The sequence below is a fragment of the Rhinopithecus roxellana genome, chromosome 1 (genome assembly GCF_007565055.1).
Source record: "Rhinopithecus roxellana isolate Shanxi Qingling chromosome 1, ASM756505v1, whole genome shotgun sequence".
NCBI lineage: Eukaryota > Metazoa > Chordata > Mammalia > Primates > Cercopithecidae > Rhinopithecus > Rhinopithecus roxellana.
In genome coordinates, this window is record NC_044549.1 from 108,186,560 (window position 1) to 108,213,202 (window position 26,643).

General features: G+C 42.5%; 1 protein-coding gene across 3 annotated transcripts in view; it reads right to left on the reverse strand.

Moving 5' to 3' along the window:
• Nucleotides 1-25,559, reverse strand: part of GYG1 (glycogenin 1) — a 37,467-nt gene extending 11,908 nt beyond the window's left edge. For 2 of the 3 annotated variants that reach the window (XM_030929060.1, XM_010375061.2), the window contains exons 1-5: nucleotides 25,267-25,559; nucleotides 22,612-22,747; nucleotides 20,088-20,262; nucleotides 19,665-19,827; nucleotides 6,789-6,915 (exon numbers count right to left, since the gene is read on the reverse strand). In XM_030929060.1, coding sequence (XP_030784920.1) covers nucleotides 6,789-6,915; nucleotides 19,665-19,827; nucleotides 20,088-20,262; nucleotides 22,612-22,747; nucleotides 25,267-25,273 — 608 coding nt within the window. In that variant the 5' untranslated portion in view covers nucleotides 25,274-25,559. The remainder of the gene's footprint in view (nucleotides 1-6,788; nucleotides 6,916-19,664; nucleotides 19,828-20,087; nucleotides 20,263-22,611; nucleotides 22,748-25,266) is intronic. The other variant, XM_030929063.1, reaches the window with a different exon arrangement.
• Nucleotides 25,560-26,643: the final 1,084 nt, after the last annotated feature.

Below are 26,643 nucleotides of genomic sequence, written 5' to 3' on the forward strand. Positions count from 1 at the left end.
GTTCTAGGTGCCATCCCCTTTCACCTATCCAAGGACATCACTCCAGCGTCTCCCCTCAGTTTTCTGCATTGGTAATGTCACCGACCCCAACCCCAACATCATTCCTATCAATACAAAAACATGCTGTGGTGACATCTATCTTTACACAACAATCACTGCCACCCTCTCTTGAACCTACAGTCCCATCCAGGTGCCACCCCATTAGAGCATATGCCTCAGAAGAGCTGTCTACATTCACTGCCTCTAATTCTCCTCCTTCATTCTCCTGGACCCACTTCAGTCAGGCTTTCTCCCCCACCACTCCAACAGACGTCCTCTTGCTAAAGTCACCAGGAACCTCCACATTCCACATCCAGTGCCAATTCTCAGTTGTCTTCATATCTGACCTTATCTGTATCTGTGAGCATCTGATACAGACACAGATCACTCCTTCCTCCTTGAAACATTTTCCTTGCTCAGCTTCTGCAATACCACGCTTCCCTGGGTTCCCACTTGCCTTGCTGTCTCTTGTTCCTATTCTTCTATTCTCTTGTCCCTATTATCTTCCTACCGTTGGGTCAATCCTCAGGACTCGTCTACTGATAATCACTCCCTTGGCTACATCATCTTGTCTCACGACTGCAAGTATCATTATATGCTGACAACTCTCGTATGTTCCAGACTTCTCTCTGGAACTCCTGACTTTTATCTCTACTTAGCTATTTCATACTTTCACTAGGATGGTAATATGCACCTCAAACTTTATACATCTAAAACCTAATACATTCTGTTCATTTCTGACCAATCCCTACCCCTACGAACTTGCTTCCCCCATGTTCTTTCCCATTTCAGGAAATGGTAACTCTATCATTCCAGTCACTTAGACCACAAACCTGTAACAGTCACATTTGACATATCCTACCAGATACCTGATTTTTCCAAAGATATTGGAAACCTGGGTTTTATGTGAAATTCCCTAATTTTTAAAGCACTGACAATTAAGTTTAAAAAAAAAATTCTGTGTAGCAGAAATAAAACATATTTGTGTGATAAATACAGTCTGTGGCCCACAGATTTGAGACTTCTGAGGAAGTTATGTCTTTTTTTTTTTTTTCTTTTAGAGACAGAATCTTGTTCTGTCACCCAGGCTGGAGTGCAGTGGTGTAATCTCAGCTCACTCCAACCTCCACCTCCCTGGTTCAAGCCATTCTTGTGCCTCAGTCTTCCGAGTAGCTGGGATTACAGGCATGCACCACCACGCCCAGCTAATTTTTATATATTTATATATATGTATTTTTTTTTTTAGTAGTGTCAGGGTTCCAGCATGTTGGCCAGTCTGGTCTCAAACTCCTGACCTCAAGAGATCCACCCTCCTTGGCCTTCCAAAGAAATTATGTCTTCTTCCACGCAGTCCTCATACCTTTAACTTCCCATGAGCTCTCTCTTCGACTGAGATAGCATTCCTCACCCAGACTTCTGCCCATGCGATCTCACTCCTTGTGCCCTTTTTGCTATTGTCAGAGCAGCATCTAAAGGCTGGGTTGGGTCTGATATGGAAGCTTTTCTCTTGGTGATAAAGACTTAGGTAGGGCACCAGAATATGCAGCAGTGAGATCTGAGGACAGATCATCTGATAGAGATAAACACTTCAGATGAGGCCAGAATGACCAGACAGCCACGCTGTGAAATGGGGCCCCAACATGCATCACTATCACCAAGAAAGAGGGAACAAGACATCTGTGCAACCACTGCTTGATTCTTCTTCTTAACACTCAAACCATGACAGACTGTGCCATGTGCCATACAAGAAACTGTACATCTAAGCAGTGGCTAAGTGGGTTAAACTCCAAGCTCCCTTACTCATCTTTGAGGCCTTGAGTGACCTGAAAGTGTGGCACAAGGTACATGCTCCAGGTTTGCCAACCAAATGAATGACCAGCAGGCCAACAAATGGCTGGAGAAAAAGAGTGACCTGAACTCTTTTTGAGTCAGCCTCAAGGTTGAGTGAATATGTATGAGTGTGAAAAGAAATGAAAACAGACTATGGCTTCCAATAACAATAGTTACGTGGAGAGTTGGAGCCAAGGACGTGTCTTAGGGAGCGAAGAAAAATAACCAAATCAGAACTACACAGGGACAATAGAATTCACGACACTAAAGGTTTAATTTCTTTGGGGAAAATATTGATAAATAGGTTTGATACAGTCTTAGTGAATGAGTCTGATTCTTAAAAAAGAAAGAAATATGAATATCTTCAGAAATGTTCAAAAGAGTAAAATGAATGAAAAAACATTTAATTCTCATTAGGCCAGGTCTCTGGTCATATCTAAACTCAAGTAAAGGGTAAAACAAAATATTTATATGGAAAGTATTGGGTGAATGAGACTTTGTACTCAATCAATTTGACCAATTAATTTATGTAGTGGTTTGAAGCAATACCAGAGAATTCTGTCTCTCTGCTTTAAGGTGTGTTTTATATAACATGAGATTCCTAGACAGCTTTTAGTCAGTGGATATAATAGAAAGCAAAAATGGAACTAAACGATTTTTAAAAGACTAATAAGATTTTTTGTTTGCAGTACTATGCACAAACCAAAGTATATGCTATCTGGATGAAACAAAACCTTCATTTAGAGAAAACTTAAAAAAAAAAAAAAAACTTATTTATTAAAAACCTAAGAAACCTACTAAATATCCCAAACATTATGCTAGGCACTTTCAAAAATATTATTAATAAATGCATTTATGAGCTGGGCACAGTGGCTCGTGCCTATAATCCCAGCACTTTGGGAGGCTGAAGTGAGAGATCACTTGAACCTAGGAGTAAGACCAGTCTGGGCAACATGGCAAAACCCTGTCTCTATGAAACACACACACACACAAATTAACTGAGCACGGTGGCACGTGCCTGTAGTCGCAGCTACTCATCAGGAGACTGAGGCAGGAGGATCGCTTGACTCAGGAGGTCGAGGCTATAGTGAGCAGTGATTGTGCCACTGCACTCTAGCCTAGGCAACGGAGCAAGACCCCGTCTCAAAAAAATGAAATGCATTTATGATTTGTTTTCTGATGCAATACTACAAACTAACTTAAAAATTACTAAACCAAACATTTTAGTTTTCAAATTATGCTGTGTTAAAAAGGATCTTCCCTTACAAAAAAAATACTAATTCTGTTTTTTTGTATTTGAGTAGTCATTCGAAGTGATAAAACTATTAAAGTTTGTTTCCTTTATTTTTTGTTGTAACCAAATGGTACAGACAGAAAGGCACTAGATGTGCTGCTTTGTGGCTTAATTTCATATTAAGTTTGCTTTATACCAGGGCATCCTTTAGCTGAAGCTTCATGTAAGACCAAAGGCCACAATGTTCTAGATATCCAAGACTCTAAGATTCTGGGGTGTCTAAATACTGCTTTGGGGATATCCTAGTACATGTTTATTTGGAGTTGGTGAGACAAACACTCCATTCTTTCTTCCATGAAGCCGAAGTTGCTCCAGACCACTCCATGGTCTCTGATTCCACCAGCCACCACTCATGCTGTCTTAGGGAAGGGAAGGCCAGCATACTGTAGGGCTACTTAGTCCTGTAGACCACCAAGGTTATTCTGAACCCAAGGGTGGGCCTTCAAATTCACAGGGATCTTTGGAGAGTAGCAATGATGACCGAAATGCTTGTAATGGATTACTTTCATTTAAAAAACATTTGGACTACCATTTTATATTAACTTACAATAAAAAAGAAATGTAACTACCTGTACCTTTTCAGTCTTTCCCAAATATAAAAGAATATAAGGAAAACTGTCTCTGGATGGGTCTCCACAAGGAAAGCAAATATATTTTCTGGCAGAGGGAAGGGAAAATGAGTTCTCTGATCTGGTTTAAATATTCAATAGGCAGCAATGGGCGAGACAAAGCATGGCTCTGAGTAGCCTTATCACAGAAACGTGGAGTTGAACCCCACAAGAGCGAGGTGCACAGAAGCAGCAGCATCTCCGGCTGGCCCTGGGTCAGCTGAAATCTGGCTGATGGACGGAGTTGCTCCCAACTTTCCCAGTGTGTCATTTTCTCTATGGTTACAACAAACCCAGGGGATTTCCAAAATTAGCACTCACTCATGGAGCCAGGAAGAAGAAAACCATCCTGTTTCAGTAATTTAGATCTCAAACTGGTTTTCTGGGGCAATTCATTTGGAAGATATAAAATCAACTGGGTTCTTGAGCGAGAAAGGCCAAGGTTCTAGCAAATTAAGTCTGTCTTACTCCTCAGAACTCAACTCTGCTCCATCTGCTTCTTGTATGTTAAAATAAAAGTACTGCGGCCGGGCGCGGTGGCTCAAGCCTGTAATCCCGGCACTTTGGGAGGCCGAGACGGGCGGATCACGAGGTCAGGAGATCGAGACCATCCTGGCTAACATGGTGAAACCCCGTCTCTACTAAAAATACAAAAAACTAGCCGGGCGACCTGGCGGGCGCCTGTAGTCCCAGCTACTCGGGAGGCTGAGGCAGGAGAATGGCGGGAACCCGGGAGGCGGAGCTTGCAGTGAGCTGAGATCCGGCCACTACACTCCAGCCTGGGCGGCAGAGCGAGACTCCGTCTCAAAAAAAAAAAATAAATAAATAAATAAAAGTACTGCAAGCAGTGTCTGCATAAACCAGGCTATCCCCGAAAGGTACAATGTGCTCAATGGTAGTAAGGTGGAAAACAGATGGAGTTAAACAGAACCACACGCTCACTGTGCAAGACTGAGTGGAATAGCCACACTATTCAAAAGTCTTTCCCCTCTGCACTGTCATCTTTTTGCTTGCTAAACTGAATTTAATCAATTGAACTATAAGCAAATGTCCTATTATAGACAAATTCAGCTCTAGGGGTCATACTGTCATAGTTTGCAGGAACACTATTCAAACTAGCAGGATTATAAGTAAGGATTAAAATGGATCAGGTTCACATTTCCATGTGAGACAGGTTTGTATTTTACAAGGCCAAGGACTGAGAGGTGAAAATAATGCTTCTCCTATTCCTCCCTTGACAGTGAATCCTGTTGTTTGCTTTCCTCAGAACACAGCTGGTGTGTTTAAGAGTCTGCTTGTTCCCATTGTACAAAGGGAAGAGAATGTAATATGTTGGAGACATATGCCAAGGGAACAGTTAGGGAGGAAAGAACACAAGATGCTTCTAATCCTTATCTGGAGGACGTTGATAGACTCTTCCCAGAAAAGAACAGAAAAGGAAACATTGCTGCTACAAAAAGCCAGGCATGCTCATTACTGTGGTGTAAGACTTATGGAAAGCACTTTGGACAATGAAATATGAGGAGTGAAAGGCCCTTTGTTTTCCGCTAACTCAGGAATGTCCATATGGGACAGAGATTGGCCCAACTCAGTGAAGGGCTTTGCTGCTCACGACTGTCTCAGGATCAACCTGACAGCTAGGCCCCTGTTCAAGAAATCTAAATCATCCTCTTAGTTAAACACAAATGAGTCAGAGGCTAAATAATAGGATCCTGTCCCTAACAGTGAGATAAACATTGCAACAAGGCTGTATTAGCTGTAAGGTGTATCAGAACTGCACCAGAGGCCAGGAGCAGTGGCTCAAGCCTGTAATTCCAGCACTTTGGGAAGGCAAGGTGGGCAGATCACCTGAGGTCAAGAGTTCAAGGCCAGCCTGGCCCATGTGGTGAAGCCCAATCTCCACTAAAAATACAAAAATTAGCCATGTGTAGTGGCGCATGCCTGTAATCCCTGTTACTAGGGATGGTGAGGCAGGAGAATCACTTGAACCCGGAGGCAGAGGTTGCAGTGAGCCAAGATCATGCCACTGCACTCCGGCCTGGGCAACAAAGTGAGACTTCGACTCAAAAAAAAAAAAAAAAAGGAACTGCACCAGGGACCGTGAGTGCTAAACAAGCACATTACCAAAAACAACAAATGTCCACTGAGCACTTTATATGTATTAATTTTCTTCATCCTCCTGACAACCCTGTGAGGTAGGTACTATTTTCTTCCTTGTTTTACATATGGAGGAGCTGAGGCACCAAGTCTTAAGTCATGTAGCAGATAAATGGCAGAGTGAGAACATATGCCCTGCCTTTCTGGTTTATGAATTACTCTGAACACTATACTGCCTCTCTCAAACAAAAATGACTAACAACCTAACAAGTACTGAGCACTTGGGTAGACCAGGCCCTCTTCTAACCATGCTACATGATGACCTCCCTTAATGCCCACAATAACCCTATGAAGACATGGAGGCAAAAGTTCAGTAAGTAGGCCAAGGTCACCATCCAGGAAGTGGTCACTGCAGGATGTGAAGTGAGGTCATCTAGTTCCAGAGTCCTTACTCTTAGCCACAGCAGCACACTGCTGCCTGCATCTAGCTTAATCCCCACAACAACTCTGCGGGAGCTTTTAACACCTTTTTGCAGGTGAAGGAAACCAAAGCTCAGCAGACAGTACAGAGAAGACACTGAGTTAGAGCACAAACTCAACTCCTCCAAGTTGTAAGTCTGCAGAGCTTAAGAGTCTGTGTTTTTGACCATGACATATGAATAACTTCCAGAGGGCCATGAACCCCAGAAACTGATGGGAACCCTGTCCCAAAGGCAGCTAAGTACCCTAGGGTCAAGCATAAGGCAATCGGTAACATCAAGGTCTCTCCCCACTGCAGCCACAGTTCTTATTAAGAGAAACTTTCCTCAAAGTATCTACCTGTTACTTCCCTCAGAATGACAATGAGGCAGCCCCCAAATTTTACACCCCATTTCTCTTCCCTCAACATCTCCAACAACAGTTAAACCATTTGCACTTACACTTTAAATGCTGGGAGGTAGGAGTATATAGAGATGCTGCTGAGGTTATAAATAAAGGGCAGGTGTTTTCTGATATCTCTTGTTGCCCAGCTGCTAAAAAATGTGTTCAGTATGCCTTGGTCCCCACCTAAAAGAAAAAAAATATATAAATCAGTTAACAGATCTCTATGACAGTTTAATAATTTTATAGGAGCACATAACTGGACCTTTAAAAATAGACACTAATTCCATTTTTATTTTATTTTTTTTCTGAGATGGAGTCTCACTCTGTCACCCAAGCTGGAGTGCAGTGGCACAATCTCAGCTCACTGCAACCTCTGTCTCCTGGGTTTAAGCAGTTCTCCTGTCTAAGCCTCCCAAGTAGCTGGGACTACAGGTGCACGCCACCAAGTAGCTGGGACTACAGGTGCACGCCACCACGCCAGACTAATATTTGTACTTTTAGTAGAGATGGGGTTTCACCGTGTTGGCCAGGCTGGTCTCAAACCCCTGATCGCATGTGATACACCCGCCTTGGCCTCCCAAAATGTAAGGACTACTGGTGTGAGCCACCACGCCCAGCCCCCATTTTTGAATAAGTTCCTTGACACACCAATTAAAAACATTTTAGGGAGTGGCCATTTCCCTGATTTAACTCATTAATTCAACCAATATCTACTGAGCAGCTACTATGTATCAGATACTGTACTAGGCAGTGCAGAGTCAACAGTGCACAAAGAGATATGGTCACTGTCTTCACAAGGGTCAGGTGGGAGACACCAATAGCAGCAAATCAAGTCAACAAACATCACACAGATGGAGATGAATGCAGTGAAGGAATGTACATGGCACTATAGGCACACATAGAAGTGGCTTGGGCTACATCTGATGGGTGAAGGAAGGCTTCCGCAAGGAAGTTGTGTTTAAACCAGTATCTGAGGGGTGCACAGGCACACCTGAAAAATGCAGATGGGGGAAAGACAGGGCACAGTGTTCCAGGCAGAACAAAAATAGCGCACACCACAGACCTGTGGTGGGCAGGAGCATGAGGCTATGGATAGAAGGCCTGGAAGGTGGCCTGAGTAAATGGACTTGGCGGGAATGAATCGCATGGCACCAGGTGAGTCTCAGAGAAGGCGGCAGGGACCAGACCACATAGGGATCAGGTTTTACACTTCATTTCCAGTTAAAGATTTCAGACTTTTCCCTGCGTGTAATAAGACAAAAACAATCAAAAAGTAAAAGAGAGCAAACTGGAACAACAGAATTGTTTTCCAGGGCCCACAACTGTTGGCTTATCAACAGAGGGCCCACAAGGCCACATTAATCCTATGGTGCACTCTCCCACCACTGACCAAAAGTCTCTGGGCAGATCCTGCTCAGTCACCACTGTGGCCAGCGTCAGCTACAATGATACAGCAAAGTGTCTGCTCAGTCCTTGGGGTTCCTGGACTTCATATCTTCCTCAGAAAGTGGGGATCACGGCCATTCATTCAAAAGAAATAAAAACAACACAAGACACATTCTTCCATGTATTTCATGTGCTTTCTATTTTAGACTCATGAGATTTCAGAAAACACGCTCAGAACCAGTCTCCCAAGCAGCAGAACAGGAGTTAACAGTATGTGTGCATGTGCATGAGAGCATACTTGCGAGTGTGTATGGGGATGGCAGGCAGGGAGACACCTGCTCTAAGTGTCAGGCAGGAATACTGCATAGTCACTCCTCTCCTCAGCCTCCTTTGCCAAAAAATCCAGCTCCTTTCTCAACATACAACAAGTCCAGTTGGCTGTCATCACTATTCAATTATCCTTAGTTTTCAAGGAGACTTCAAAAATCTAGAGATCTATTTAATTTTTGGAGTTAAGTAATAAGATCAGGACTTTAGGTTTAAAGTCCAAGTGTACCTTATCCACCCTCTGCGTATTCTATCCTTTCCAAATACCTTCAATCAACTCTAAGAATCAAAGGCATTCACTTATTGTCTATGAGAAAAGCCCTCCTTAAACAGCACCCCTGACAGGTCTCTGTTCCTCAAGGGAGGAACAACAGAAAATCAGTTTCACTCTTATAAGTTCTAAAGGATACAATAAAGATGGCAACAGAATATGCTTCACTGTTACAAAAATGCAATGGACTCAATGTTTAGATACCCCCGAATTCCTACACTGAAATCCTAACCCCAAAGTTGATGGTATCTGGAGTGACACCTTCGGAAGGTCATTAGGTCATGAGTGCTCTGCCCTCATGCACAGGATTTGTGCTCTTACAAAAGAGGCCCAAGAGAGGTCCCTCACCTCTTCTGCCACATGCAGCAGTTATAACAACAAAATAAATAAATAAAAAAGCTGTCTATGACCCAGGAAATTGGCCCTCTCCAGACACTGAATATGCTGGCACCTTAATCTTGGAATTCCCAGCCTCTAGAACGGTGAGAAATAGATTTCTTCTATAAGCCATTTAATCTATGATATTTCATTATAGCAGCCTGAATAGACTAAGACAATGGACAGACATGAGAACTAAAGACAATTTTAGCTATATAGGCAAATTAATGTATTTTGAGGCACAAACTATCGAAGCCAAAACATGCTATTCATTAAAGGCTTATTTTGGATTCTACAAAGATACCCCAAACGTGGGACTAGACACTAATGGCTGAGGTACAGAGGCCTGAAGTCTTAACTAATTTCCTTTCACACATAATCATCAAAATACTGCCAATCAGTTCCATGGGAACAGGAAAAAAAGCCTAAGGAAATGTTCATAGCAGCTTTGTTCATAATAGTACAAACTAAAAACAGCTCCAATGTCACTCAACAGGTATATGGATATGGCACATCCATGTGGAATATTTCTCAGCTATAAGATGGAACAAACTAGAGATATAATAACCTAGATGAATCTTAAATTAATTACAGAGTGAAAAACTCCAATCTCACAAAGTTACATACTATGTAATTTCACTTATATAACATCAAATAATAAAATTACAGAGATAGGAAGCAAATTAATGGTTGCCAGGGGAGAGGGAAAGAATGAGAGATGCAGTTGTGGCTGTAAAAGAATATGACAGGCCAGGAGCGGTGGCTCATGCTTATAATCCCAGCACTTTGGGAAGCTGAGGCGGGCGGATCACGAGGTCAGGAGTTCAAGACCAGCTTGACCTATATGGTGAAACCCCGTCTCTACTAAAAATACAAAAATTAGCTGGGCGTGGTGGCACACGCCTGTAGCCCCAGCTACTTGGGAGGCTGAAGCAGAAGAATAGCTGGAACCTGGGAGGCAGAGGTTGCAGTGAGCTGAGCTCACACCACTGCACTCGAGGTGGGGTGACAAAGTGAGACTTCATCTCAAAAAAAAAAAAAAAAAAAAAAAAGAATATGATGAAGGTTCTTGTGATGGAACTACTCTGCATCTTGACTATGGTGGTGGTCACACCAATCTACATATGTGATAAAGTTGCATAAAAACCAAAAGTGCATATATACACACGTATACACATAGAAAAGGGAATACATACAAAACTGGTGAGATATCTGAGTGAGATTGGTGGATTGTTCCAATGTCAATCTCCTGGGTGGGGTGACACATTTTAGTTATATAAGGTATTACCACTGGGGGAAAACAGATGAAGCGTACATGGGATCTCTCTGTGTTATTTCTTACAGCTGCATGGAAATCTACAGTTCTCTCAAAATGAACAGGTTTTTAAAAAACTCTTACAATTAATGTGCAAAATACAATCAGGAATTAGATGCTAAATTCCACAAGAACAGGGATTATGGCTTTTTGCTTACCATTATAATGCTAACATGTAGCAGAATGCCTTACACTTGCAAATTATTTATGGAATGAATGCAAGAATCTTGAAAATATTCTGTAACAGCAGAAAAAATTTAAACGACTTACATTCTACGATACAGGAATACTTAGTATATTGTAATACTAACTACTCATGGAATATTATTCAGCAATTAAAACTAATGTCTATAAAGACAACATCAGTACACTGTGTAATATAAAGATATACAGCTACATACATTGTGATTAAAACTAAGAACATAAACATTAATGAACATTTATATTAAATGAAAGTAAATAAAAAAATAGTAATTGCATTAGGGGATTGGTATAATAGATGTTCCTTCCCCCCATTTTTCCTAATATTATATTACTCTTGTAATGCTAAAATATTAGTAATACAACTAGAGGCAAGAATGAGAACTGTGCTTAGACCTTTTCTTTCTAAATATTCTTTACTTTTAATTTTTATTATGAAGCATACTACCAAAAAAAAATGTGTAGGTTATAAAGGATTATTAATAATAAAACTCTACACATTTATCCCATTTGAGAACCTGGACACTGTAAGACCTTTAACTGAAGCAATTCCACTTAAAATGACTAACAGCTACACACAATGCAGTAAAGAAATCTAATTCCATGGAGGCCTAAATCGTAGTTGTAAAGTAGAACTTCCAAATCCGACCTGTGTGAGCCTGGGAAACAGGAGTCAGAGCTGCTGATCCCTCAAAGTCCCTGGCTGGCTGCCTTTGGCCACAACAGGCCGTTTCTGTTTACCCACAGGTACCCTACAAACATCATCTGCCCATCAGCTGTGTGCCACAGGGAGGCTGGAAAGCACTGGTTGTACAGAAAATGAGCCAGGAGGAAGAGAAAAGGCACTGAAGCAGAACTGGTGAATCAACGGTGCCTGTTCAATTGGCAAATCCTGTAACACTCAACAAGAACCTTGGCTCTGGAGGGGACAATACAGGTCGTAAAACTTCCAGGGCCACTGACCTCGCTATGTGACTACAAAGGTTTATTATTTAGTCCAAAATTGTGGATTAAAAATAAATTAAATACCATCTAGAAGTCTGTAGCTGAATTTTTAAATTCAGCGGTCTAGAAATCTTAACCATCTTTTCCCAAATGCACAGCTCAACATTTCAAGGTCAGGCAAATGTTTTAACTTCATAAGAAAAATCTATGTATGGTGTTATCAATATCCTCTCTTTAGAAAAATCTTTAAATGATAGCACAGTTCAAAGCAGAATGCAAATTTAGGCACATCTATGTTAGAACACATACAAGGATGCCCTAAAGACTGCCGAATTTCCATAACAAAAACCCTACAACTTTTGTCCAACACGTTTTAGTCAGACTTCCAGAGGCAGCTTTATTTAATCTGACAGGTTAAGATACTTTTAATCTCACTCATCTCAGAGCCAACAAACATGATTAGCAGGCATCACTAGCAGCTGTGATCCGGTACGCCAGGGTGTGGTAACACAGGTGAGAGACCGGGAGAAAGGAAATGAACAAGGGGCACATTGCATCTGTTTTGCAAACAAAAGCAAGTATCTCATTCTGAATCATCCTTCCACCCAGCTGCCCAAATGCTACGTAATCACCTTGCAACTACAGACTTGGTACTTTCTGTCTTTTGAGCAGGGTCACATACCTGGTAACCATGGACACACCACAGCATTGATCAGAAACTGGGCCTATTTGTTTCCTAAGACAGAAACAGAATTAAGTGGTGTCTTTTTAAATCTGTGCATTTGTTTAATGCTCATGTACTTTGCATGCTCTTCCATAGTTTGCTGGCAGCTGACTTGTCTACTGTGGGTAACAGGGCAGTGAGTTAATTCTGGTTTAGACATGAGCCCCAGCATCTCAGTCAAAGGAATGCTCCCCCTATAATAGTGTTCCTCAAGCTGTGGCCTGGGTTCCAGCAGCATGGGCATCACCTGGGAGCTTGAAAGAAATGCACTGTTGAGCCCCACCTGACCTACAGAATCAGAATCCACATTTTAATCCCTAGGGAATTTGTCTGCATATTAAAATTTGAGAAGCACCACAATCTTTCGAAGAATGACTTTATCATAACAAAGGATAATAACTCTTAAAAATGTCATTTCTATAAAAAATGTCTAACATTATATAAATTTGGTATTCACCTAATAGGAAGATTCAGATAGGTTCCAACTCTCAGATACTTCAAAATCCAAAAGGGGACAGATGGACAAAGTAAATAAAGTAAAAGGTCAGGCATGGTGACTCACACCTGTAATCCCAGCACTTTGGGAGGCTGAGGCGGATCACCTGAGGTCAGGAGTTCAAGACCAGCCTGGCCAACATGGTGAAACCCTATCTCTACTAAAAATACAAAAATTAGCTGGGCATGGTGGCAGGCACCTGTAATCCCAGCTACTCAGGAGGCTGAGGCAGGAGAATCATTTGAACCCAGGAGACAGAGTCTGCAGTGAGCCGAAATCCGAGATCGCATCATTGCACTCCAGCCTGGGCAACAACAGCGAAATTCTGTCTCAAAAAAAAAAAAAACATTTAAAATAAAATGTGCTTTATACTATAACTGAGCTAGAAACAAGGACTGACACGAACACGTGACTCACCTCTATCTATTTATTAATTTATTGAGACAGTCTCGCTCTGTCACCCAGGCTGGAGTGCAGTGGTGCGACCTCAGCTCACTGCCTCTGCTTCCAGGGTTCACGTGATTCTCCCACCTCAGTCTCCCAAGAAGCCAGGACTACAGGCACATGCCACTACATCCAGCTAATTCTTGCATTTTTAGTAGAGACGGGGTTTAATCATTTTGGCCAGGCTGGTCTGGAACTCTTGACCTCAAGTGATTCGCCTGCCTCGGCCTCCCAAAATGTTGGAATTACAGGCATGAGCCACTGCACCTGGACACTTTTTTTAAAAAACTAACTTCCTACAAAATGCTTGGCAGATATAATCATTACTGCCTATAGTGAGCATGCTAAGGATTAGTAAATTACAGCTTATGAAAGCCCAGCTCTTGAGAATATTTTTATGAGATTTACTGAGGATCATGAGATTAACCCAAGGTGGCTTATGGAAATCCATGCACTTGGAGCTTGGGCCCCAGCATCACTGCATCTCACTGGCCTCAACCCATTTAAGCCAAGAATAACTGATTTATTTTACTACTTCATGTTATAGCTTTTGTTTTTCACTATTTTGTTAAAAGATTATTAAGTATCAAGCCATTAATTATTACATACATGCAAGAAAACATTTATTCTTGGCTTAAATTGTCAGTTTCTCAGTCGAAGGCAGGTCCTCCTAGTCTGGACTCTTAGTACTCTGAACTTACTAGAATCATGATTACATAACTGTGTACTAGTTGTTAAATGTCTGTAAGGTCTCAGAATATAAACTTTATAGAGGCAGGAATAAAATGTGTATTACTTACCAGTCTATTTTTGCCCCTTAAATTTAGGATCTTCCCAGATTAGAAATTAAAATGATGTTTGAAATAATGAATGGACCTACTACAGAAATACAGGTGACAGTAACACTTTCAAAAATACTTCCAGACTCCATAAAACAATGCACGACGATGAACTGTGCTGCTGATTTTAAATGACAAAGTATTTTTAGGTATTTTGGATCAGAGGAGAGGAATAGTAGCAATAGAGATAGAAGACTTGAGCCTCCATTCCTTCATTTGTAAAATGACGAATATACAAGCTGCTCTGTCTACTCAGAGAAATTACTTAATTAACCTGACATAAAGCCAAGGTAATAAGGCTCTTCCTCCATCCTGTATTATTCTCAGGATACATACTTAAGAATACTGCCGGGCCGGGTGCGGTGGCTCAAGCCTGTAATCCCAGCACTTTGGGAGGCCGAGACGGGCGGATCACGAGGTCAGGAGTTCGAGACTATCCTGGCTAACACGGTGAAACCCCGTCTCTACTAAAAAATACAAAAAGCTAGCCGGGCGAGGTGGCTGGCGCCTGTAGTCCCAGCTACTCGGGAGGCTGAGGCAGGAGAATGGCGTAAACCCGGGAGGCGGAGCTTGCAGTGAGCTGAGATCCGGCCACTGCAGTCCAGCCGGGCGACAGAGCGAGACTCCGTCTCCAAAAAAAAAAAAAAAAGAATACTGCCATATGAGAGAACTCGGAATGGAAAAACCACCCACCACCACCACTACCCACTCCACCTCTCCTCCCCGCAACACATAGCCCAACCAGAGCTCAGAAGGACCCTGGTTCAGACCTGGCTTTGCCTCAGCTCAGGGACACCAGGCAAGCTGCTGTCCTGAACTGTAACAATGGCAGGTCCCCAGTGCTAGCTAGATAGTAGGCTCTCAATGAATATTTGTTATATGAATGGATGTATGAATGCTTACCTCACAGGACTGTTGAGAAATAAGTAAAAAAGTAGGTAAAATGACCAGCATAAGAGCCTGCACACATATAACACATTAGTCGCTTCCTCCTCCTCTATTTCTCACAGGGTCATGATCTCTGACAGTTACAAAGCTGGAGACAGGTGGCTAAGTTAAAAAATGTATTCATGGGTACAATGAGATAACAATAGCTCTTAAGAAAAACATTTATGTGTGCTCATCAATTTTGTCATTACAGGTTATAGCTTTTGCTTTTCCTCAAGATACTTATCTAAACTATCAATAAAATGACATAAATGCAAGAGAACAGTCATTTCCAAAACAACTGATAAATTACTAGAACAGGCAGCCTAGTGCTTAGGTGGCTGGGGGAAGTCACCATGGTAAGATAACTGTCCAGGCCAACCTATCAAGTCAGGGAACCAAGTGAAGCACACCAAAATCTCTGAGCTCATTGGGTTTGGACAAGACAAGTACTATCTTGAAATATCTCAGTCCTTCATTCTTTTTTTGGGCAGGTCCAACATGAAGCCTAATTAACTACAAAGATTTTAAAACCTAGCTCTGGGGTCAATTTTACACTTTAATAGAACGTAGCACCAAATCATTTCTGTTAAACATTATTTTAAAACATTACTGTATTCTGCTTATGGGACTCAATGACCACTTAGAATTTGGAACACACAAACAAAATGACCTCAAAGCGGATCCTGGACTCTACTTAAATAAATCATACCTAATATTCTGCCACTAATTTATTTTATCCTATGTTTTCTTCTTTCTAGAAATTCAACTACAGACCAAAATTCCAGTACACCAATCAAAAGTTTAGGATATTTACATTGCAGTAATCAAAATGAGTATAAGATGTTTTTTAGGGATATTCCAAATTAGAAAATATGAATTCCTCTGACCTAGGTTTTTGAAACTGACACATATGGATGAAATAGACAACAATTTTTAAGCACTCAACTCTTCAACTATACAAGCACTCTTAAGATACATTAGTCACAAGGGAAAAGAAAATAAACCTCAACTTGCATTCAGATTGATTTCTTCAAATTAAGAGTCAAGTTCATCAGCCTCATTTCATCGACGTGGCAGAAGCAAAACTGATTAGAACCTAGAATATAATGCTCTCTCTCTTCCCCTCTTACTGCTAACATGCCCTGCAGTTAACCTTATCTTGTCCCATCCTATACAACACTAGTGTATAACTATTTCACAACAGCTATTGTTCAACTTTTCGGAAAATATGTAATTATGGTGATGAAGTAAGTGCCAAGACAGTTTGAAAATACAACAGTATAGAAGCTTGACTCTTCATTATGGAAAATTAGACACCAGCCATGAATTAGGTATATAGTCACCAGCTCTAAATTTTAACATTCTAGAATTTTAGAAAGACAGAGAAGTCAAGGTACCTAGTATGGTTTGCCATACTAGGATTATTCTCTTGGCCAGAGTCACAGAATAGAGAGTTGGAGGGGCTGTGAATAGAGGGCTGGTGATTAGAAGAATGACAGCCACACTCTTTTGCATGAGAAGGGTTGCAAAAGCAGCTGCAAATGCTCAGCCATCAACAGTCCTATGTGGCTTGTCAGTGGACACCAGGCCCCACCAGTTTCTGCTGAACACAGGAAAGAGGTTAAAAGCATGACCTGCAAGATACTCGCACTGAGATACAGTCATCTGAAAAACTGGTCTGAGCTGAAAATTCTGGGACTTAAAACTGACTATGGGGGTGGTGGAGGGAGAAACTATGGTTGTGAGAAAATGTGGGTAACTGTGAAAGGAATAATACCTGAAAATGTTCATCAGTGCCTATAGCATGACACCCAACCAAAATTATTTTTTATATAATTCTTAATTTTTAAGATTATTTACTTTTACTATATTTTTTATATAATAACATATTGAAAACTACAGGCAAAGGTTACTGCCATTAGACAAAGTCATTGTCCATAAAGAAATATTTTATTGCTATCAATCGTTAAGTCCAACACATCTTTATGTCACATGGTTTACACATTGATTCAAGTGGATAGTAAACCCCTCCAGAGAGAAGCAGCCTCCCAAAGAGTGAACTTTCTTTGCTAAGTAAAGCTTAACACATATTTCAAGTGAGCACAACCTTTGATTCGAGAACTGCTAAATTTATTCTTCTGCTGAATTTAAACAACATATTGAGAACTATAAGTTCTCAGCTGACTTTTTACCTCTTTCAATTTCTATTAACAGAGAAGATTCAGTCCTTCACCACCAATGAGCCAGTAAATGGAATACCTCAGATGACAGCCAGGACCTGGAAACCTGCTGCTGAATAATGAAATGTGCTAGAGACACAGACAGAATCTCATAGTGGTTTCAGATCTTGGCTGAAAAAGCAGAAAGTGCTTCCTAGTTGCACACTTTGCACACATCCAAGCTTCTTAACAAAGAATAGGTTAATTAATTAGTTTCATATTCTCAAATTATAACCTAGATAATTTACCATGGCACACTACTGTTTGGTATCCAAAGTCTTACCTCTCAACAACATTTAATAGCATTCTAGGTTAGAAATTGGATTCTCTTTACATGATTAAAATCATGTGATTTCAGGCAGTTGGCAGGCCACAAGATATACTTTAGAATGTGATTCACTTAATGAAGTTGAAAAGAGTTACACTGAATTTCTGGCAGGGTTACACTTACTTCCTTCAAATTAGGAGAGGAGGTGAAGAAAGCTACACTCTGAAGGGAAGGTTAAGACAAATAGTGGACTTCTGCTAAAAACACTCTCCTCTTCCTTTTATGCAAAGGTAACTGTTTCAGTATAAGCAGCAGTAATAAGGAATACATCTTTTGAACTTAAATACTAATACAGCTTTCATTCCTTCTATGAAAGGAAAATAGCAGGAGCTAAAATCATGTCAGTACAGTGAAGAAGTTTCATCTGGTCTTGACCATGGAGAACATTTAACACATTATTATTTTCTTATTTTAAGGTTGCTTAAAACAAGACTTCACTTCTTGTTAGATGCTGCCATACATTATGGTTCAGATACCCCTGCTCTGTTTTAGAGCATGTAGAGAGCAGAGTTTCGCAACCTCAGCACTACTGACATGCTGGGCTAGGTAATTCTTTGCTGTAGGAGATCGTCTTATGCATTGTAGGATGTTTAGCATCCCAGGGCCTCCAATCACCAGATGCCCTTTGCACCCTCCCCCTTCAGTTGTAACAACCAAAAATGTCTTCAGACATTGCCAAATGTCCTTTGGGGGACAAAATCACCCTTGTTTGAGAACTACTAGCTTACAGTGTAAACTAGTAGTTTAAATAGTGAAATAAAACTGAGACTTAAATTTCCTTATTACTTTCAATTACAATTCATATAGCCACAATTCCCAAATCCTCAGCCAAATAACTAAAAAGAATTCAATTTCTGTGAATAGCAACAATGAAAACCCAATCTCAGTTTTATGTATAATTTGAAATGTTTTAACTTCCAGTATCTTAACCTCAGCAATCTAACAAACTTACAGGTCTAATGTTTTCATTTTTAAAGTTTAATATTTTGATTTTTAACTTTCTAACTAATTAATGAAAATGAATCCTCATATCCGCACCCAGGATTGAATCTTTTGTCAAATGAGAAAGGCTGTTTCTGCTATTTCTAAAAGATCTACTTACTGCAAATCTCAGATCTACTCTTGGGACAGGGAGAGGAGGAAAAAAGCCCCCGCTGTGTCTCCAGCAGAGCTCGGGCCTCTGGCCCAACCCCATGTGAATAGCACACAGCACTGTGCTCTGCCACAATGTCACATATCTGATAGTGAGTCACGGCTGGGAGGATTTCTAAGAGAATGTCCTTCTTCTTCTCTATTCTGGGTCTTTATTCAAAAGAACCATCAAAAATAATTTTTCAAAGAACTCCTTCTGCATATTAACTAATGGTTTTGTGCTGTGTGTTTTTGTTTTTAAAAACATTGCTTGTTGTTTCAGAAATTGGCCTGAAACGAAAGCACACTAATTCATTTGATCAACTTCTCCAAAAGATATGAGACCCTATATCACAGACAGAACTGTTACATAAATATAACTATAAAAACATTTATATGTTACAGAAAATGGATGCTGACTTTGACAATGTTCTACTTTTTGGCCCTGCAGATACCACTCTGACACACAGCCTTGTAAAGAATGACAGTTTGGAAGCAAAGATTATTCACATAAACTTTCTATCTTCTTTTTTATGCCACCTGCGAGAATGAGACCCAAATTATCAGGCTTATTCCTCAAGTTTCCATAGTGACAATGCTTAATCCTCCTGGAATGGCCTGTCAAACTCTCTTGAGCTTACGTTTACTTAGGTTTAAGACAGATGTTAAAAGTTTTTCAGTCTTTTGAATTTTTGAATAATCACAGTACATTTATCATACTCTAAATTAGATACAGGAAGACAACTTAAAGACAATCCTATAAAATTGCCTATCATAGTTTAATCTTTCACATCTATAGAAAAAGATGCATTTACATACACACACACACACACACACACACACACACTCTTCCCAAAAGAACACAACTTAAAATGCTTGCTCCATCTCTTGTACCTTTCAGGCAGAATAAACCACAGCAATTATATTTCTGAGAAGAGCAGCCCCTAGAAATAATAATTATTCACAGCTTATCAGACATGAAGATAGTAGATACATACCATCGAAACTACCTTGCTCAGAAGCAAGACGCAACAGCTGATTATATGTTTCAACTGAAGGCTGATAAACGAAGACTCCGGAATTGAAGCAGTCAGGCCACCCTGGGTCTGGTGCTGCTGACAATTCTTCTCTCTCAAAAAGATCATCAATATTTGCTAGGACCTGATCAAAGGGGAGAAAGAGCATTACAGAAATGTTTTTGCTGCAGAATACCCTTCTTATGTTCTCCCTATGTCATCCAACACAAAAGATGGTGACAGCTGTAAGGCAGCCTGGGCCTCCTCTCCTTCATCCCCTGACATATTTCATGACAGTGGTTCTATCCGAACTTTGCTGTCAAGTCTTGACAGCATTCCTCAAATGCCTAATAGGTCTCTATTACCATATATATCTTTCTTTTCTACCCTCAAAGCCACACTCACCAGAGTATCTGCATCCATGAATACACATTTTGAATACTGTGTAAGCGACCAGCAGTGGAGCTTTGTCAGTGTGACACCCAACTCTGGCCTCTTCATTAAGGTTAGATGAGCAGAATCGCCACTGTCCAAGACATCTACCATGATGACTTCATCGAAGACTGTCTCTAAAACTTTTCTGTCAAAATAAATTCCAGAAAACCACACTTAGCATCTTTTCAGAACAAGTGACCCACTAATGCAAGACTGATGCTTTATTACCCGCTCCATCAATTACTAGAACAATGTATTGCTTTGGTAGAATATATATCCTTAAATCTGTTGTAATTTTACTCCAGGACAAATTGTGTTTATTTGCATGTCAACTTCACTAAAGTAATAAGAACTGCTTATGGTGAGGATGAAATGTGTGTCTTAAAACATTATTATAGGCCGGACATGGTGGCTCACACCTGTAATCCCTGCATTTTGGGAGGCCAAGGTGGGCGGATCACGTGGTCAGGAGATTGAGACCATCTTGGCTAACACAGCGAAACCCCATCTCTACTAAAAATACAAAAAATCAGCTGGGCATGATGGTAGGTGCCCGCAGTCCCAGCTACTTGGGAGGCTGAGGCAGGAGAATGGCATGAATCCGGGAGGCAGAGCTTGCAGTAAGCCGACATCGCGCCACCACACTCCAGTCTGGGTGACAGAGCGAGACTCTGTCTCAAAAATAAATAAATAAATAAAATAAAAAAATACTATTACGAAGAAATTTTCTGGGTTTTTGTATTTTATTGTATCACCGAATAGCAGGTAGGTTGTGGAAATAGCTTGCAAAAATGTATAAAGGGCTCCGTTTATTCGGTTGCCCATTTTGTAGAATCCAATATAACTAGTGTTTATTACATGCTGAGCACTTTGCTTAAATATAATGAGATTCACTTTGGTTTGTGAGGTACAACACTTCTCTATGCCCCAAATTAACTAAGGCTTTATTTTAGAAAGTTCTTGATGGTGGATCGGGAGGGTAGACGTGAGTAAGACACTAAATTGAGCACAAGAAAAAACATAGGGTAAAAACGTATCATACTAAAAGTTTATAACAACATCAGAGATGCAGAACAAAAGTGGTATTGTATTGTCTCCAAAGCTGTACAAAAATATGCTACAGTTCACACAGTAAGCTTGATGTTTTTGAAGAGAAATGGTTAGGAGAATCACTGACCAAAGTAAACTGATGGTGGTTACGGGAAAGGCAAGACTAGATCTGGTTTCTTAGACATATTCTAGTAGACTACAAATCAGGGCATACACATTAGGAGACAGGCTTTTTGGCATCTTTCTAAATTACCATTTAGGAACAAGGGTGTTAGTGTGAAAGATATACGTATGTATACAGAATGCCTACTTTTTAGAGACCCTTGGCCTGTGCTTATACTTTTTGGGAGAAAAAAAAAAGTCACAAAAAGGGCATTTTCAATTTCTTAGAGGGCCAGGAGACCACAAAAATAAACACACCACAAAGTTACTAATGCGCCCAGATACTTTGAAGTTAGTACTAGGGACTAGGTAGCTCATTCAGATACTTCAATTTGTTGTTGTTGTTGTTGTTGCTGTTGTTTAAGACACAGTCTCACTCTGTTGCCCAGGCTGAAGTGCATTGTCACAATCTTGGCTCACTGCAACCTCCACCTCCTGGGTTCAAGTGATTCTCCCGCCTCAGCCCCTAACCCCAAGCAGCCGGGATTATAGGCACGCGCCACCACGCCTAGCTAATTTTTGTATTTTTAGTAGTAACGAGGTTTTGTATTTTTAGTAGAGACAGGGTTTCGCCATGTTGGTCAGGCTGGTCTGGAACTCCTGACCTCAGGTGATCCAACTGCCTCGGCCTCCCACAGTGCTGAGATTACAGGCGTAAGCCATCTTACCTGGCCCAAATACTTCAAAACTGAATTCCATCAGATCAAAGTGAACTAACCAATCACGAAGCAGTTTATACCCTTTAGTGTGTTGCTCGTAGTAAAACCTAGTTTGGAAAGCCCTTTGGTAAAGATTCTAGTATATTATATTGTAAATAAAGATCTTCAGCTTACAGATGTCAACTGGCAATGGATAAAATAACTACTTTTCTAAGTCACCTGAGAGCTTCCCTAGTTTGCAACATGAAACAATGTAGCCCAAGGAATGTCCATGAATTGTCACTGCATAAAGGTGCATGTAAGTAGGGAATGCCGGACACACTCCTCCTTCAGATCACCCAGAGGGGATGGAGTGAAGGAAGACGACTCCTTCTTCCACTCCTAGTTGGAATCAGAAAGTGTGGGCCAGTACACCACCTTCCAGAAGAGAATTTAGTTGGAATATCTCCCCAAAGCTAGGAGGAGGTTTCAAATCCAGCAATCCTTCACTCAGCATCTCTCACTTTTCTCTACCCCGGGCTCAACTCCTGAAAAGAGCATGGCCTCAATGTCCAATGATGTCAGAAACAGGGAGAAGGATGTCAGAGCCCCTGTGGATGCTGGGGCGGCAGTGAGGTCCTCACCTCATGGAGTCTGAGACCTGAGGAGTGGCGAGCACGACCAGCCTCCTGGTGGTCCTGTGCTGTTTCAGAGATGAGCCCAGGACCAGGGCACCTTTGGCATAGGCATCGTTTGTGGTCAGTGTCACAAAGGCCTGATCTTAATACAAAGAAAAAAAAACACTCATTACAATATCTTACCTGGAGAAAACCTTTTCCCCAGGAACCCATTCAAACAGTAATTCAGCAAAACCAGCTCCTCTAACATCAACTTTCTCTATGAATCAAGCTGTAGCCCCTTTGGGGAGAAAACCCTAAGTACCCACTTCAAGAATGGTTCAAGATCATAGCAGGCACAGATGGCAACCTTCAAGAGGTTGATTAAGCTACAGAAATTAAATCCAACTTAGAGTCCCGACATGCTAAATTCTCAGACAAAACAATAGCTTAATACCCAGAGTTTGAACTCCAGGCAATTAACAGATGGTAATGAAGAGATCAAGTAGTATATTTTCTGTTTCTTCTATCAAGTACTGTAGACAGTGTTTTCAGACAAGCACAAAAACAACCGTCAAACTCAATTCAGACAGTCTGAAAGCAGAGTCCATATTCTTCATTCTGGTACTTATCTTTATGCCATGCCTCAGGCATGTATGTATGTATGTAGGTATTTTTTGAGACAGGGTCTCACTCTGTCACCCAGGCTGGAGTGGAGTGGTGTGATCATAGCTCACCGTAGCTTCGAACTCCAGGCATCTTATACGTAACTGTTTTCCTCAACCTGGAGCAAAAGCTCCCCTGCGCAATATCCCTGAAGAATAACGTTGAGTCTCTCCTCAAATATCAGCTCCTCAGAGAGGCCTTCCCTCCTTGATGCTTCTATCTAAATAGTGATCGATCACTGATAAATAGATTTGGAGATCACCCACGAAGCCCTAACCAACCTGCCTGCTTTTCTTTGAAGAAGATGCAGGTCCATCCTGCATCCTGCCCCTCCCCACGCCCAACCCAACAGACATGCACCCCAATCTCCAATAATCACTTAGTTGCCAGAAGAGAAGGTAAACACATGGATTTTTCTTCCTACTAAACAGTCCCCACCCTCCCAAGACCCCTAGAACAGGCTTCAAGATTTCTCCAGTCATTCCCTGGGACAATTCTGGGCCATGTTCCATCTCCAAGAAACATTAGCAAGTTGGTGGGCATCCAAATGCATAGGACACTTCAGATCAAGGTCTGGTAGGTGTCAGTTGCCTAACCAGGGAGTTGGGACATTTTGTCATGAAGTCCTTCTCTTTCTGACCCGGGTTTCCTCATTCTCCCTTGCCCATTTTCCAAGGTGGAGACTGGAAGCAGTAGAAATTGCACTGAAACGTGAGAGGAAGTTGCCTAGTGGGCCAGCGCATCCCTCGGCTGCTGACCTGAGAGCCATCTTCACACATTTTATTAGGCCCTCTCCCATGGCAGGCCAACTACTAAGTTGTAGGAAGACCGGTTCCCCACCCTCGAAGGGCCACCAGCTTCCCAGTCACTCACACTCTAGGACAGCTCTGAACAGTGACACCTGTCCCTTGACAGACCCATCAACATCCGCCTGTACTTGCTTCTATTATCTTCAGCCCATTATAACATGGGTAACATCCCAGTCAATCTGCACCAAAAATACTTAAGCTGGGCAAAATGAACGATCATCTAACCCAAATGAAGTCCAGGTTCCAGGTGATAATGGAGAAAAACGTAGTAAGGTGAGCAGGATTCAAGGATTTACGGAAGCAAGAATATAGATGATTTCCAAGATTAAATAAGGGATAGAACACAGGTTAGAACACCAGACTAGCCAACATTACAAATGACCAAGAAAGACCAATGACAGCTGGGTAGGAGTTTAATCTTCCTAAAGACGGCTGAACTCTGGGTTACACCTGCAATCTTTGTGGCAGTTCAATTGCTGTAATAACCCTGGCTATTAGCCTCAATGACACGGAAGGACCAGCTAACTCGGAGCTTCCCAGTGCTGGGGCTGACTCGTGGAGTGGCCCGGACGCCTCGCAACAAGTGAAGCCAAAGCCGGCGCCCTCCCACCTGACGGTGCCCGCGCCCGGGGACGCTAGTCCCACTCCCGGCTTCCCGCAACCCGGCCCCAAAGGCCTAAAAATAGGCTCGGCGTGGCCGCCGGGGCCGGGGCCGGGGCCGGGGCCGGGACGGGCGGCGGCGGAGCCGGGCGGAGGCCGCGGTATCCCCGCCTCGGGACCCCTGCTTTCTGGAGTTCCGGGCCGCTAGAGGCCGTGGCAGCTCCCCAAGATGCCGCTGCGCCCCGGACTCCCGCCTGGACCCCCCTGGGGAACCGGTTCCCCACCCCCACACGGCCCCGCCGCAGCTGCTCCGCCCGCCGGCCCTTCGCCGTGAGAGCAGGAGGAAGGGCGAGACGGAAGCAGGAACGAGGGCTCCGGCCGAGGGCCCGGGCTCTGCCCGGCTACCCCATCCCTGCGCTCCAGGGGGCGGCGGGGCGGCCGCTGACGCAGGCAGAAGCACGCCTGGCTGCGGCCAGCCAGCAACTTTGCGGCGGTTTCGTCCTGCCGGGAACACCCCGGGGCTGAGGGCGGAGGCGGAGAAGGGAGGCGGCGGCTGGGCAGGGAGCCGGAGTCCCGGGGCTGGCGGCGGCGGGCTGCGCGGCGGTACCTGTCATGGTGCTGCCGGGGGCGCAGGCGGCCGGGGCAGCCGCAGGTTGGTGGGTCAGAGTAGCCGGCACCAGGAAAGAGCGCTGCCAGCGAGGAGGCACGGCGGGGAGCGGAGCGTCTGCCCCATGCGCTCTTATAGCGGCCGTCACGTGGCCGCGCACGCTCTCGCTGCCGTCGGCATCCTCCCAGCTGCGCGGCCGGCGGGGGCGGCGGCCCGCGGGGCTCCGGGGCCCGCGTCCGCCGCAGCTCCTCCTCCCTCCCTCGGGGATAGGCTGCGGCTGCGGCTCACCGGCGGCCCTGGTCTTACTTCCCCGGGGCGCCTGCTCTTGTCAACCTCGCGCGCCCCTCCCGCCCAGTCCCCGCTAAACCGAGGAGTTTAAGGGGGACTTTGGGGCTGAGTGCGGCATCAAACTCCCCAAGAAGCCAAGGGTTAGAGAACCTTAAAAAACAAGCAAACAAACCCCAGATGACTCTAGTTAAAATCATGCGTCTGAACTGCTTGAATGAAACATAACATTTTCGCTTTTTTTTCCCCAGAATTTCGATCAGTCTCTATAATCATTCCTTAGTGTATTCACAATGGTTTTGTAGCCTTAACCTAAAAAATATAGTGAATATTTGGTTAAGTGTTAAATTCTTGGAGCCATCTGCATCAATTCGGCATGTAAGTACTTCATTTAATCCTTGTACCAACTCAGTGAGGTGTTATATATTCATTTAACAGACGAGGAGGAAACTGAGGCACAGAAAAGTTAAATTACTTTTCTTCTTTTTTTTTTTTTATTTTTTTTTTATTTTTTTTTTATTTTTAGTAGAGACAGAGCTTCACCATGTTGGCCAGCCTGGTCTGGGACTCCTGGCCTCAAGTGATCTGCCAGCCTTAGCCTTCCAAAGTGCTAACTTTTCTATAGTCATATAATATAAATGGAGAAAGTAGGATTTAAACCCTGGCAGTTTGGTTACAGAATCAACCTTCCCACCCAGAAAGTCTTGGTGCCTCTTGTACACAGGGGCTCCAAAAAGGTTAGTAAATTATGGTAACTGTGGTTAGGCAATGCTTTGGCTAACCTGTTTCACAAATCTTGAAATGGTCAATTTGTCATTTTTCTAGGAAGTTGAGAAACAGCTTTAATGTGATCACATCCTTCTCTGCTCCCCATCCCCAGTCCAAACACAGCACAAGCCTCTGATAGTTCAGTTCTCTGCAAACTGAAAACTAAAATTGCTCAATAAATGCTGAATGAATACTGCAAAGCCATTTGGAAACCAATCAGGAAGTTGACATCAGTTCAAAAAGCAAAATAGATGCTTAAGAATAAGTGATTTATTTGCAAAGGTGGTACTACTGTCCTCAAACCAGTTATATCACTGTTTCCTC